This window comes from Acipenser ruthenus, chromosome 6 (genome assembly GCF_902713425.1).
Source record: "Acipenser ruthenus chromosome 6, fAciRut3.2 maternal haplotype, whole genome shotgun sequence".
In the NCBI taxonomy this organism is placed as follows: domain Eukaryota; kingdom Metazoa; phylum Chordata; class Actinopteri; order Acipenseriformes; family Acipenseridae; genus Acipenser; species Acipenser ruthenus.
Window position 1 is genome coordinate 33,180,474 of NC_081194.1, and position 15,881 is coordinate 33,196,354.

The 15,881-nt window shown below is 37.4% G+C and overlaps 1 protein-coding gene across 1 annotated transcript; it reads left to right on the top strand.

The window, feature by feature from the left end:
- The first annotated feature begins 1,039 nt into the window (after positions 1–1,039).
- On the top strand, positions 1,040–15,280 carry rsph9 (radial spoke head component 9). Its single transcript, XM_034017407.3, has 5 exons — positions 1,040–1,404; positions 3,014–3,179; positions 3,643–3,772; positions 4,447–4,593; positions 15,001–15,280. Exons 1-5 carry the CDS (start codon positions 1,178–1,180, stop codon positions 15,159–15,161), a joined length of 831 nt encoding a protein of 276 aa, XP_033873298.1. The 5' UTR covers positions 1,040–1,177; the 3' UTR covers positions 15,162–15,280.
- Positions 15,281–15,881: the final 601 nt, after the last annotated feature.

Sequence of the window (15,881 nt, forward strand, 5' to 3'; positions counted from 1 at the left end):
CTATACTGACTTGTTTCATGTAATTTTAGGAGCTAAACATCCAAAAACCGAGACAAGTTGCATTTGATATTTCTCAATAAAAACATGTAATACATTTTATCTTTTCAAAAGCTCTCTTTGTTAGAGGAATACAAAGACAAAACATCAAGATCAAAGCAAAATGAGGAGGAGCAGATTCTTGTCTACAGACCAGATGTTATTAATGTGTTGTCTAATATGGTAATGGATCCTTTTGATGATAATCAGGTGATGTGTGTGTGTGTTGTATGAAAGCCAAACATTGCTTCACTGTGTGCAAGCACTGTCCTCAAAGAGATAAAAAGATATGAGGCCTGTATTGAACAAATGCATGTGGTGTGCCAAGAAAATTCTGAAGTAGCAGATTACAGACATAAGGGCACAGCTTTTGAGTATCATGTAACATTGAGGTACAGGGGAGCAGAATGCATCATACTGTGTAAATGACACCAAGTAACCTGATTTGTCTACTCCGGAAGAATATTATAATAATAAAGAGATATGCACTGCTATTACCTTTAAGGTAATAAAGGTGTCATTATAATTAATTTTCATTAAACAGGTTCAGTTCTCTGTGTTGTCATGTTTCTGTTGGACCACGTTCCCTTGACCTTAGTCACTCTTTAAAACTATTCAACCAAGTATAGTAGGATCTCAAATGCCACCGATACCAGAATGACCGGTTGAGATTTTTTTTCATTCTATCCTCTGAAAACATTTTATTGCAATGGTAAGACAGGTATACCATACTGACAATCTTCTCCAAGTCACACTGACTCCACCCACAGTGCAGTTTAAGTCACCATGGAAACCTTTTATTGCCATAAATGTTTTCGTTTTTACGTTTTTCTATTTTTTTATTTTTTATACGTGTTACTATTTTACATGTACAGGTAATATTCTCATTCAGATTGAAGTAATAACACAATGTTAAACTTTTAGGAAAATACAAGTTTAAAATTCTGAAGTACACAAGTCACCTTTAGCGTTTGACACTGGTACCATGGAGACGCGTTACCAAGGGCGCTGTTTACATTAGCAACAATCACAAACGAGGCCTGGGTGAAGAAGCAGCTGCTTCGTTCCCGTTCACTACAAATCAAGTTTTAAATTCAATAACATATTTACGACTTCATTAACGTGTTACCTGAAGTGTACAATGGATTTTAGAAGCCTACATTTCTCCTTGGACCTCGTTGCAGGCAGTGGTTTGGTTCTGAGTCCAGAACAGAAAGCAACCTTGCAGACTTCGTTGGTGATTCTGAAGAGGCATTATAAATTTACCCGTGTAGTTTTCTGGGGGAAAATATTGGGGATAAAAGCCGACTATTACATAGCACAGGGAATAGGACATGACGAGATCAGCGACAAAAAGACACTGTACAGGTAAAAAAAAAAAAAAAAAAAAAGAAAACAACAAAAAAAACGTTTAACAATTCAGTCGTTTGGTTTTAATTTCTGCATGTTTACTGTACGAATATACCAAGTAAATACATGTTACTGACTTGTTTGATGTACGGGAAAAGAGTAAGAAGCAGTACTGTTTATGCTAATTTCAGCCACCTACAAATGTTTTTTTAACGCATAGTACATGAATGATTTAAGAGAAAGATACATGACATCATGATTACCAAAATTAAATGGTTAGTGCTGAAGATTGCAAATTAAACTACTTTTGATTAGGCCTAGTGATTGCCAAAATAAATAAATACAATCTGGTTTTAATGAGCTGTTGAAAAAATACATATAGCTGTGGAGGTATTGCACACATTAATGGTACACCATTAGCTGACATTTTACATATGTGATGAAATAACTATTCTAATTACAGGGGGCACTGGTTTATTTGACAGGAATGTCAGTGAGCCAATTGTTTTTTTTTGTTTTTTTTTCTTACAGAGAACCTGCTACAAAATATAGACCACAGGTCATGTTTATGTTAAGCACAAGGGGCTGCTGTTGTATCAGAGAGTATCAATCTACAGTGTGTTGTACTATGCCAAAATGTGTAGAATTAAGAGATTATCTGGTCATTATGTACAGTATATAGCCCACAAGAATGCAATAAAGAAAAAAAAAGTATCATAAATAAATATCATGTCATAAATTGTAAATATGTGATGGGTTTCTACGCTGTGGCATACATTTCATATCTCACTATAATTGAGTATTGTTAGACTTTTTTATGGTGATATTGCAGTAAGGTATTGTTTATGAAGTTATTAAAACATTCTGGACACTCCACATGTCATTATTTTCCCGCTACAATCTGTGTGATAAAATTGTTTGGCCTATTTCCCCACACATGCCCTTTTTATATTACACTCTTACCAGGGTCTTAGCAAAGCATTTATTATAGAAATTAAAATTCCTCAAATTGGGTGTACTTGGTGAGGTGCTTTTTGTTTTAAGTCAATCAGTTATGGTTTTGTATAGAGTTTATTAAGTCAGCAAGTAAAAGTCTTTTGACAGGCTATAGTAGCAAGCAGAACCCCTAAAATACCATACCCACAGTACACTCCATCTATTACTAATAATATTGAAGAATGAATTGCATTAAATCATGAACACATTAAAGAATAAAAGGAATATAGTGAAACCTGTGCTAATTTAAGTTCAGGAAATATTATCTATATAACGTGTGGTAGAATAAGCCCTCCCAAACATGAAACAGTTGAAACATTCAAGACCCTATTGTGAAGTGCTTACAAAGTCATTTTTGTGAGGAATAAAATAGCTTTAAAAGTATAACAAAAAAAAACAAAAACAACTGTATTGCAGTGAGGAGCAGTTACAACACTTTTATTCTCTGAAAATTTGCTGTTGCTTCCATGTTATGATGCATTTTTACTGTGACAACCCTTCCAAGAAAATGCATTTAACAAACCATATTTTAACAGTGTGAAACATTCTGAGGTTTAATGGGTAGTGAAGTATTTTATTTATCACTCAATGATATGTGCAGAGCATTTATTGTCTATTTCCATAACCATAGCTTGAACTGCATGGAATGGAACCTGCTCCCTCCTGCGACAAAAACCATGATAGATGAGACATCTGTAATCAAAGGCTGTTTCCTGGGAGATCCTTCACATGACTATGAACATATAGAGACGAGGAAGGATGAGGACGGACATGAGGCTCAGGAAGAGGAAATTACTGTAAGTACAAAATAAAAAGACCAGATAACCAGCTTCAGCACCTTAAGTTGTGTGACTGACAGTGGGACATTGTAGTTGTACTGAGCTTTCATTGGGTACATTTTGAAGCTGCTTTTTCCTGTATGACAAACAAGAAAGTAAATGGTTAATGGTTCAGAATTAAAATCTTTTTCTAGTTATTTGTTGGTAGCCTTGGGCATTCCAAGTCATAAAAAACTGCACATATATAAATAGTATTTTGCATGTCTGCAAAACTGTATTCTAATTACATGTCTAACACTGATTGTGTTGTTAAAGAATGAAACAATTTGCAATCTTTTACACTGTATTACCTAAATAACCTGTTATATGGGTACTTACAGGTACAAATTAACCGTAAGTATACCGTAAATTATACAATGTTTGTTGCAACACTATCAAATGTAAAAATGCAATTTATTTTTAAATAAATACTTTTTTTCAGGTAAAAATTAAAGAAGAACAGCGGCTTGCAGCTGCCATATCACTGATAGACAAAGAGGCAGCAGTAGTTCCAAGAGGAGCGTATATCAAGACTCCACACGGTCTTGTCCACACCAACAGAAGTTTTGAAGGTACAGTAGATTTGGAATTTAGCTTTCAGATCTATGTTATCTGGCATTCCTTTTTTTTGGAATCAGTAATTATTTTTTCTCATTTTCTCCACAATTTGGAAAGCCCAATTATTTATATTTCAACCCGGCTCACCGCTGCCACCCCCGTGCTAACTCGGACGGACACACGTGTCCTCCGAAACATGTGCCGTCAGCCGTCTGCTTCTTTTCACTCTGCAGGCCAGCAATTCAGCCACCTCAGAGCTACAGCGTCAGAAGACCATGCAGCTCCGGGCAATTTACAGGCAGGCCCGCAGGCGCCCGGCCAGCCTACAGGGGTCGCTGGTGCGCGGTGAGCCAAGGACACCCTGGCCGACCGAAGCCCTCCCCACCTGGGCGGCGCTCGGCCAATTGTGCGCTGCCCCCTGGGAGCTCCCGTCCAAGTTGGCAGTGTTATAGCCTGGACTCGAATCTCCAGGCTATAGGGCGCATCCTGCACTCCATGCGGAGTGCCTTTACTGGGTGCGCTACTCATTAGCCCCCCGTTATCTGGCATTCTTATGGTCAAGATTCATTTAAATATTTGTATAATAATATATCCCAGTGGATATGTGTTTTACTGCTGTAGATACCACTAAAAACATGTATTGCTATATGGGGGGATTGACCTAAACATTTCCATTATTATTGTTTAGGTCTGTCTGTATCAGATGCAGGGAAGCTAAGCTCATATTTCCACTTTGCTGAACCTGTTCACCTTAAGCAGAAATCCCTTCTGGAAAAAGCTGACTTGGATCCATCAATTGACTTCATGGATTCACTGGAGAATGATATACCAAAAGGTAATGATTAAACAATATAGGGGCAGCAGTGTGGAGTAGTGGTTAGGGCTCTGGACTTTTGACCAGAGGGTCGTGGGTTCAATCCCTGGTGGGGACACTGCTGCTGTACCCTTGAGCAAGGTACTTTACCTACATTGCTCCAGTAAAAACTCAACTGTATGAATGGGTAATTGTATGTAAAAATAATATGATATCTTGTAACAATTGTAAGTCGCCCTAGATAAGGGCGTCTGCTAAGAAATAAATAACAATAATAATAATAATAATAATATGGATTATTTAATGACACACAACAGTGCTTCTGCAGATTAACCAGGTTGTCACCTAATATCAGTGTTTCTGAATTCTAATATGGATTGATGATTCTACCCCACAAGAGGATGTAAAGTTTTATATGATGGTCATAATCAAAACAATTAAATTGGCAAACATTTCAATTTTGCTAGTTCACTATATACATTGTGTGTAAGATGTTTGTTATATGAGAGATGTCACAGAATTTAATTTAGTTTAAATTTAAATCATACTTCAGCTACTGACTGTACTGTGTCACTGTGCCTGTTGCACAACAGTAGCACAAAAAAACAATGAGGAAAATAAACAAAGTAATAATTTAAGTTTAAAAAGCAAGATATGATCAGATAAGTAGGGAATGGGATCAAGGCAAATACCAGTATGTGCCTGCTGAATTCTACATTAGAAACAGAGAAATTACACATATCTTTCTATGTTTCAAGTCAAAATGACGTTATACTTTTGGTATTAGGGTGTTTAAAAAGCTGTGAAAAGACCACATTTGTTCCAGAGCATTTTTACAAATGTAATGCAATTGCATCCAAATCTTATATACTACAGTATATCACTGAGATATGTTATTATTTTTGTTTTTTCAAAAAATACAACTTTTTAATTGTACGGCTGTATAAATACAAAGATAAAGTTGTTCAAGCACATTGTGATCCCGGGAACTTTAAACTTAGTTTTTTAAGTAAGTTAAGTTGAACACTGCATTTTAAACTATGTCATATTTGTACTATACAAATATATTGGTTACCATGTAAAACAATTCAAACAATACAGCAATGATAACATAGGGTGAATCTAAACTTTTGTGTTGCTAAAAATGAAGTATACATATTTGGGAAACGTGCTTAAAGGACAAGGAGTGTTGAAAAAAAAATGTATGTGTGGGGAAAAAAATAAACAATAAAAAATATGTAATTTGGAGATTTTGTATATCCAGTATTCTAGTAAACTGTAAATATAAATGTAGGAAGTAGTGGTATAACTCCACTTCTTTCAATTTGAAAGGCTCAGAGCCATTTAAGCAATTGGACAATTAAATCTACCAAGCAAGCATATCACAGACAGGAAACAAGCTGATTAAATTAACATAGAGCACTCCCTGGGTTAATTATTTAGATCAATTTAATCCTTTTCTACCCTTAAAAGTGGTTCACAGATATGTTTTGTGTCATAATACTGGATTGTAAACTGAGATACTACAGTATGCATTTTCTGTTGGTTTTCATTGTATTCATTGTTCAGAAGATGGCAGATAATGGTCTGTGTCCAAGCAGTACTTGCAGGTAGTACTAATTGGAACTGTCCTGTGTCATCCATCAATCTAGCTGAGGGCGAAATTGTGAATCTGCCAGAAGCTGCTGGTTCTGTGTGAGATTTGTGGTGGCAGCTCTACCCCCAACCTGGTCCCCTGGGGATGGGTGATTATTTTGTTTCATTTACAAGGAATAGACAAGACATAGCATCAAAGCAATGCCAGCAGTCAAGATTTATTACCTATTTCTAGGTCTCTCTAGGACCCTAAATGAGCTTGCAGACCAGGACATAAATCTTTATTGGACCAGAAAACACAATATACAGACACTGCAGTAACATTCCATGATGTGATTTTGCACTGTAACTGAACATTACTACAGCTGACCTTCGAAAAACATATTTTCTGTAATTAATTAAAGTTCAGTATTAAGTCCCCGATCACAGTAACAGAGTTGCAGGTTTACTGTTCTTTTCTTACAGCTAAACTCAGTGATAATAAAACAGATTGTTTCAGGTCTTTTATTCTGCAGAATGTTGATCCTATAATTGGAGGTATACGAAAACAAACGTGATTAGAAAATACCTCTTTTGCGACTTTTATTTAATGGGAGTAGGACTGAAAAACATGCTTAAACATTTAACAGCAACCTGTAAATGGCAGTAAAATCAGTATGGTTTGGTAAATGGGTTTGAATGTCTTCCAAATTACAGTATTATTGTTGAGCTGAGATAACTCAGTGCTGTTTAGGTTGTTGCTATAACACTGTATAAAGTTACTTATAGATGTGTTGGCTTGACATTTCTTCCACATCATTGACACACATTTCCCAACCGTCCTGTACAATCACGCAGTATATGGGTGTGCAGAAAGTTTGGGATCTGTATCCCAACAGGAGTTTGCCAATTTATGTTCAAGCCAATTAAAATATATTATTATTATTATTATTATTATTATTATTATTATTATTATTATTATTATTATTATTATTATTATTATTATTATTATTTAGGCCTATATCATATAAAATAGTGGACAAAGAGGGAGGTTATACTTTTTAGTAGTGTCCAGGATAAATCATTGCTATCAAACCATGAGCCTATTGGGAAAAGAAACTGGCCATTTTTTGTTTATATGTTAGTAGAACATAAAATATGTAGTTTTATCACAAGTTAATACCATGGTGTGGCAAAGTGGTAGTTAGTGCGCAGGTGTAGAGCAGGTGCAGTGCAGGTGCAGTAATTCAATGATACAGACAGACAACAAAGTACGGGTGAAATTATTTATTTATAATCTAATGGTCTGATGACCAAGCAGTACATAATAGTGGGCTGGCAATACACGGTCACAAGACCAAAGTGAGTGCTGCAGTGCTTGTGGTGAAGTACAATTTATTACGTGATACAATGGTGTAGTGATTTTCGGGTTTTTGTGCTGGCCCTAAGCGACAGCTCCGGAACGTGTTAGCTGTCAAATCTTAAACAAACAAACAAACAAACAGGTTTTAGACAGACTGAACAAACAAACAAAACACTCACGGTTCTTTCTTATACTGAACCTTCCAGGTTTAGCGTAACCATACAAAGGAACGGACACATCACTACGTCCCCTTATATACCATCAACAATGACCCCTTGGTTAACGAGTGCAACCGTTCCTCCAGTCCGCGGATACCACACCGTTTCCCTTCCGGGTCAATGATTTAGTGTACCGTAGTTCCGCCCCCTTTCTAGATGGCTGACTTCTGCCGAACCCTGGGAATGAATTATCAGGCCATCCAGTCCAGGGTACTCTGTTCCCGTTACACAGCACCCTCACAGGTCTAACAACAAGAATCATTCTTTCTCTGTCACACATGGATAAATATCTTATTATATCTCTATCAAGTATGCATTGAACTAGGCCACAGGCATTTACTTTGGCTATGGTCAAAATAAGTGGTTCTGTAGATTTTCTTGTACTCCTAATACAAGGCGGTGATAGTGTGTATTGCCAATTAACCATATATGTAAAATAATATATATTTTAATACCCTTGCATCAGGATGCATATAAAGGGTAGAATTGGAAATAAAGTTTGAAATTAGTCTACATTTTTGAAAAAAAAATACTGGTTCATGAACCTCATAAAACTGTTGGTGAAATAAAGATAACTTGTATAACTATTAGTTAAAGCGGTACAATAGGTTGCTAATTATTAGGATAGAATAATATTGCGTGCATTTTGGTAGAAAAACAGTACAAAATGCAGATAAACTTGACAGGTTATACACAAGTCCCTTTAACAAATCTGGGCCAAAATGGGGCTACTAGGAGCACATTGGCCCGGTCCTGCCTGATTTCCTGCAGGTCACACGATGGAGACTGGGACACTGTCAATAGGCGGGCGCAGTTCAATTCAGAAAAACCCTGCTGTTGAACCAGGCCTGCAGAGGGCGCATGTGCAGGAGACCCAACAGAAAGGTCTGGGAAGCTACTGCCATCAGGCCCAGAAGTTAAATGGCAAGACACAGAACTCTGTTCCCTGAAAGGCGAACCACAGGTACTTCCTGTGCGCTGCTTTTATGAGGATGTGGAAATAGGCCCCTTTGAGGTCCACCATGTTGAACCAGTCACCTAGCCTGATTGACTGCAACAGCTGCTGCATTGTCAACATTTTGAACCTCCTTCAGCTCAGATACAGGTTGACCTGTCTGAGGTCGAGGATTAGTCTGATCATGCAAATAGCCTATTTTTGCAGCAGGGCTTCTACTTCCTGAGACACCAGAGCAGCACGCTGTGGGTCCCTGACTGATGTTGTCGTCATGACCTGAAAAGGAGGGGACCATACTTGAATTGCAGCGACTAGCCGGTTTGAACAGTGGTAAGCACCCAGATGTCTGTGGTGCACTGACACCACAATAGTCCACATGGCCCCCTGAGAAGGGGCCCTGGGCCACTGACACCACAATAGTCCACATGGCCCCCTGAGAAGGGGCCCTGGGCCTGTGGCAGCAAAATCCTAGGGCTGCTGCTTAGCCTGTGGCTTCTGTCTGTGCACAGGGTGGCGGAACCTATTACAGCCTCTGCGGCGAGGAGCCACGGGCCGGTTCTGAACATCACCTCTGGCAGCGGGCGCAGCCGGCTGTGCCAGTCTTTGAGGCTGCTGGGACTTAGGGCGCCAGTTTGCCGCTGACTTACGTACTGGAGGTGGTTGCTTAGTGGATTCCTGCACACGGTGAGAGCGCTGCGGCATGTCATCCACCGCGGGGCCGAACTCATGCCCTGGAGGTCAGGGTCGGCCTCAAGGCAAGGCGAGCGAGGCAGCCGCCTAGGGCCCCCACACTCAACTGGACTGCCGTGAGATTTAATGTTCTGCGTGATTTAGTGCTTGTTACGTGTGCTCAAAACACTTTAGCTGCAGCTCATCATGTCGGCACCTCACAAGTATGAGTCCTATGAAAATGCTGCAGTACGTGCATGAAAACATATTAGCCGACATCTTCCCCAACACCTTAACCACATTGCGTATACTTCTGATCATTCCAACGACGGTTGCTTCTGGTGAGCGCAGCTTTTCCACTTGATCAAGACATATTATTATTATTAATTAGCATACACCCTTATCCAGGGCGACTTACAATTGTTACAAGATATCACATTATTTTTAGATACAATGACATTATTTTTTACACATTATTTTTACATACAATTACCCATTTATACAGTTGGGTTTTTACTGGAGCAATCTAGGTAAAGTACCTTGTCCAAGGGTACAGCAGCAGTGTCCCCCACCTGGGATTGAACCCACGACCCTCTGGTCAAGAGTCCAGAGCCCTAACCACTACTCCACACTGCTGCCCTACAGTGGCTCTCAAAAGTATTCACCCCCCTTGGACTTTTCAATATTTTATTGTGTTACAACATGTTACAATCTAAATTGATTTAATTAGGAGTTTTTGCCACTGATCAACACAAAAAAGTCCATAATGTCAAAGTGAAAAATAAAATCTACAAATTGTTCTAAATTAATTACAAATATAAAACAGAAAATAATTGATTGTATAAGTATTCACCCCCTTTGCTATGACACACCTAAATACGCTCTGGTGCAACCAATTGTTTTTAGAAGTCATATAATTAGTTGAATGGAGTCCACCTGTGTGCAATTAAGGTGTTTCACATGATTTCAGGTTAAATACACCTGTCTCTGGGAGGTCCCTCAGTTGGTTAGTACATTTCCTAACAAAAACTACATCATAAAGATTGACTCAAAAAAAGCGAAGTTCCCAAGAACTTAGAATACTCCAATTTGATAAAGGACTTTGCTGCCGCTAAAGATAGAAAAATGTATTTGTAATTTATGTTGTTACGTAATTTAGAACGTAAAATAAAAAATAAAGAAAAAGTATTTGATAATGCCCAGGGGTTCATTTGAAAAATGTTTTTGTAAAAACTGATATTGCACACAGAGGGCCTGATTTTCAGAAGGCACATTTTTTGAGAGAAAATAGAGGTTGCAATGCATTTGCACAGCAATTTTTTTTGCCACCTAATTGTACGTCTTTATTTTCTACAGGGGCAGGTTAATTTATCCTACTCGCAAATTGCCTTTTGTGACTTCTGCTTATGACTGATTCAGTTGAAACGGCAATTGATTTTCAAGTTCCTTAACGAGCCAATTAGTGACATTTCAATAGTCTGGACTTCCATTTAAGTGGAAAACAACGAGGCAGCACACATGTCGTCTCAACAATGGGAAAAAAAGAAAGGAAAAATAAATTCTTAGCCACTCAAGTTGAGCTTTTGCACGATGAGATTTTAGCACATCAAACAGTTCTTTTTGACAAAAGGAGCCACTGCTAAATTTAAAATACAGAAGGATATAACTGAAAAAATAAATGCAACCTTTTCCTTAAAAAGGTAAAATAAAGAAGTCCAAAAAAGATTCTGGGACCTAAAGCACAGAACAGCAGTTGTGATGCAGAGTTCAACTTCTAGTCTCTGTAAGTTGCTTTGGATAAAAGCGTCTGCTAAATGACTAAACAATAATAATAATAATAATAATAATAATAATAATAATAATACAGCGTGCCAATAGAAAAAAAAAATCCTTAGTTTATTGCAATATAACAATGTATGTTTCTGTATGTTTGTGACCAATCATAATACAAATGTTAAACATTAATATGCGTTTGTTACATATGTTTTAGAATGGTCATATGTTAATTATGTATTTAATATAAAATTAGCCAGCCTCCACTTAGAAGCCCATTCGAATTTTCTGAACAAGGCACTGTTCTCCACGATAAATGAGTTGTGGCATGAGCCAGGGTACTCGGCAACTACATCAGTGATAATACATTGAGCACAGAACTTGCACAGTTAAAGAATGATGATGTTTTCTGTTTTAGAAAGCAATTAATTCCTTGAATCAGGGGATATTGCAACATGTTTAATCACCTAGCACATTTGGGAAGCCAGACAACTGATAACATTTGTGTTTGGTTCTTTTTTGTTCCACATCTCCAATTGGAAATATTATATTCTCCCTTGCCCTATGGAAAAGTGCATCTGTGACATCAGTCAGTATCTTTGACATAGAAGACTGACAGATGCCTGATCTGTCTCCAGCTGTTGTCTGGATGGCACCCTTTGCATGAAAATTAAGGGCTGTTGTAACCTTTCCAGGTACAGGTATGGTGTGACTGCGAGCTGTTTGTGATTCTAAATCAGACAGCTCATACAGCTCTGTTATTGTGCCTATATCCATTCTGTATCTATGCATTGTATTGGAGTTAGATCTAGAAATGTCTGATGGGGACGAACTATTCTGAGTTTAGGGTAGGGTCATTTTTTCCTCCTCCCTTCCCTCTCGTGGTGCAGTCTCAGTTTAAATAAGACACAAGAGGGGTTGTGTCTTAGTTAGCGAGTGTATTTTGGTGTACTATGTGGGCACATCAGCGTTTTGCTCCTTTTGAAAATAAGACGGGATTTGCAAAATAGAACTAATTACGGACTTCAATTGCTTAACAAGCTGTAATGCGAGTGCATTTTCATAGTGCACACCCTGAAATGCCATTGTCAAAAAATGATTTTTTTTGTTATTATTTTTATTTATTTATGCCATGTTATTCTTGCCACTGCCCTGTCAGAACCCACTTATAGTCGGGCATTACAGTATTTTTCAATAGTTAATACCTGGTATGTTTGAAGTAGACTGGAATTCTGAGTGCTTTGAAGTTGTGAATTATATAAAATGATTGTCTAACAAACTAACTGAAACAAGTACTATTCATTAACATTTTAATATCCTTAATATTATTTATATATAACCATATCTTAACATTTGCAATGGTGATTCTAAAAAGCTGTCACCAAAACAGCATCGAGATACTGTGCTTGTAACTGCAAGCAACAACAAACCGAAGTGAGTATCTTGGTCCTGCACAGTGCTGCTGAACACCACGTTACTGACAGGACTGCGTGCAGTATCTGTAAAAAAAAAAAAAAAAAAACACAACGAGAAAGACTTTCTCAACAAAAAACAGTAATTAAACAATTACATAAATAATATAAAACATCTTGTATTGTGCTAAAAAGCAAAAACAAGAAATAAAATAAGCTCCAGTCAGAGCTATGCAGCCCAAGGGCAGAGCACAGTCAGCCGACTTATGTTGCTGGATCCCTGGGAAGGAGCTAGTCAAGCTGCGGGCTTCACATGGAGCACAAGGCCACAGTGGGACGTAACTAGCAACAGGCTGTAGTGCACACAATACATATAGAAAATTATTATAAGGATTAGTTTAACTATCACATATAATTTGTGTAAAACACAAAAAATGCTAAACATATACAGATAGAAGTACTTATCTGAACAAGGCTCTCCAATCAGGTAAGTCTTGAAAGGAAAAGTGGCGCTGAGATCTGTGAGCACAGTCCTTTTGATACCTCGGGGGCATAAGAGCTTTGGTATACAATTTTCAGGATTCGGGTCTTTAGGAGGTAAATACCCATTCAGTAATGGTTACATTTCATACTTGAAAGAGAACCTGGATCAGTTTGTGTTCCACATAAATTTGACTTCACAATAATAATACATTTCTGTTGATAGTATTTATGTTTGTGGGTGGCATAATTTATATAAAAAAGCTACTCTGGTAACAAATGGAGCATATCATTTATTCAGTCTTGGGGATTTTTTCTGTGCCTTTTAGATGAGAAAATGTCTTCTTTCAGCCCTTTTCAACATCTCTTCATAAAGTATAAAAAGCTGTTTGGAAAATGTTTATTTTGGCAACCATGGATACCACTGTCTTCATATTTGTGTAGTCTAATCATTAATACACTCATTCTTTATTTAGCACATTTAGTGCACTTACTGATAATACTATAAATACATTACAATGTTTAAAGGGAAATATGATTTTCCAAGAAACCCTTCAAAGGCATAATGTCATAATGTAGCTAAGATTATCATTTCCAGATATTGAAGTCTTGCAAGTAAGTTAAAAGAGCAGGAATATAAACTGAAGTAAGAAGATACCGTACACACCCTGCCGAGCAGTGTTTATGCAGTATGTACCTAGTAAAAACAATAACCTTTTAACTGTTACAGCTCTCAGAAACTTCACTGCTGTATTATGTTTTTTACAAAAGTGTCATGATATCTTAGTGTGTCAATTTCAAAGAAGGCAGAGGTGGGTAAAGCAGTATTAAGGTGTTTTTTGCCACAGTTTATGATATCTTAGTTTGAATGAACTGGTTATGCACATCTGCAAATAGAATGACGTGAGATCCATACGCAGTTCAATTATTTATTTATTAGTCATTTCAGACTGTCTGCCTTCTTGGCTTTTAAGTAATCAAAGCCTGTGCACTGCCACTGATAAAGGGCTTACCACACAGTATGTAGACTAAGCAGTTTCAGATATCAGTAGTTGTTTATGGTGATCTGAAGGGTGTTTAATGTTGCTCTCTTACTTTGTCATTGTAGATTCATTATCCTCTATTGCTTGGTTTACTGATTGTAAAGGCTGAGATTATTGACTTAACTTTTACAACAATGTCCAAAATAGACAAGTGCCAGCCAAGTTACAATGATGGTGTTCTCTTGCCTGCACCTTCCAGAAGCCAGAATAGCCTATTAAAGGGGCTTATACCCCCCTTTGCCACAGAATACACAGACTTGAAAAGTCAGTGTTTCTAGTTTTGAACATTACCAAGGCTTGATGACATCATTGATGCTGCTATTATTTATTTATTTATTTATTTATTTATTTATTTTTAGTTATTAGATACCTAGTCAGCAACTAGATGCAAAATTAATTGGCTGCTGAATTGCTAAATACAACCATTGTGCTGCTTTAGTTTGTGCTGTTTAAACTGCCCACAATGTTCAATTTGATTTTACATTCTTTAATAGTTTACCCCTGCGTGCACTTTATCAGACCACTGCATCTGCCCTCAAAGAAAGTTTCAGCTGCAGTCACACAAGCCTTCACCAACCATTGTTGATGCTCTGTTACACTATTAACTAAACAGACATACTTTAGAGTATGGACGTTAAATCTAAGCTCCACTGTAGCCATTGAGACTGAAAAATGCCCACATTTTCCAAATAGTGAATTTACAATACTGTAAATGGGCCACTACTTTTTTTTTTCTTTACATTTTCTCTTTTCTTTGTACTTTTCAAGTATCCCACCCTGCTTTAAATAATTGACAATCTTGCATTTCAATTAACCCTAGCTTCTGGCAACACACTATTTATTCCATCCACACTACACCAACTAAAGAGGCATGTTATAGTATGTTAAGTATTATTTGGAAATATAGGGTTAAAATAATTTTTTTGTTGTTTCGTTTCAGGATCCTGGAGTCTGCAGTTTGAGAAATGCAGCAGTGTGCTTGTGCTCAGGAGTTTACTCTGGTGTGGTCTCACATTTTATCACATCCCAATGACCCCACAGCATGGCTATATTTACATGGGAACAGGGCTGAAGAACATAGACCTCCCATTCATGTTGTAACAGCACAATCTAGTATGGTTATTGATATCAACACTATTTACCCATTTATTTATATACTATCAAATAAAAAAAATGGCACATTGACTTTGTATGAATAAAAATATTTAATAAGTATGTTCCTATTTTTGTAAACTTGCTTAGTTTTATGTTGTGTTAAAATTGTTCTTTTTGTCTTTATGAGTGTGGTAATATTCAAGTTTTAAGTATTTTTCTACCTAGAGTAATTCATTTGAAAATATCACACATATACTACTTAAATTAGCTTTTTGTTAGGTCACTTCTGAACTCCTTTAAGCCCTTAACTGCTTTAAGACGTACCTGGCATGTCCTCAAAAACATTTTCTTTGTTTTAAATGAATGCCGGATTGCTGTTATTTCACTTCGGATTGATTGCTTATTGAGAAGCTCTTACAGATAATAAGGGGTTGTGGATCCAATTTCATTAAGTTACATGGCTAAAATACCTTAGATGTGACACATTTGTTTAGCCTAAGTTATAACCTGCTTGAATGCTAGTGCGGGTTCACGGGGCGGAGTTATGCCACCTGATAGAGTTAATTGACAGAGTTAGTAAACATATACACATGGAGAGAGGAGCGCCGCCTCTTCAAGGCCCAACATTTACTTGATCGATAGACACGATAAACAGGAGGGGGGCCACCGTCTTTGAGATGACCCGACATACGAGAGGGGCACCGTCTCTGAGGTTACCCGACATAC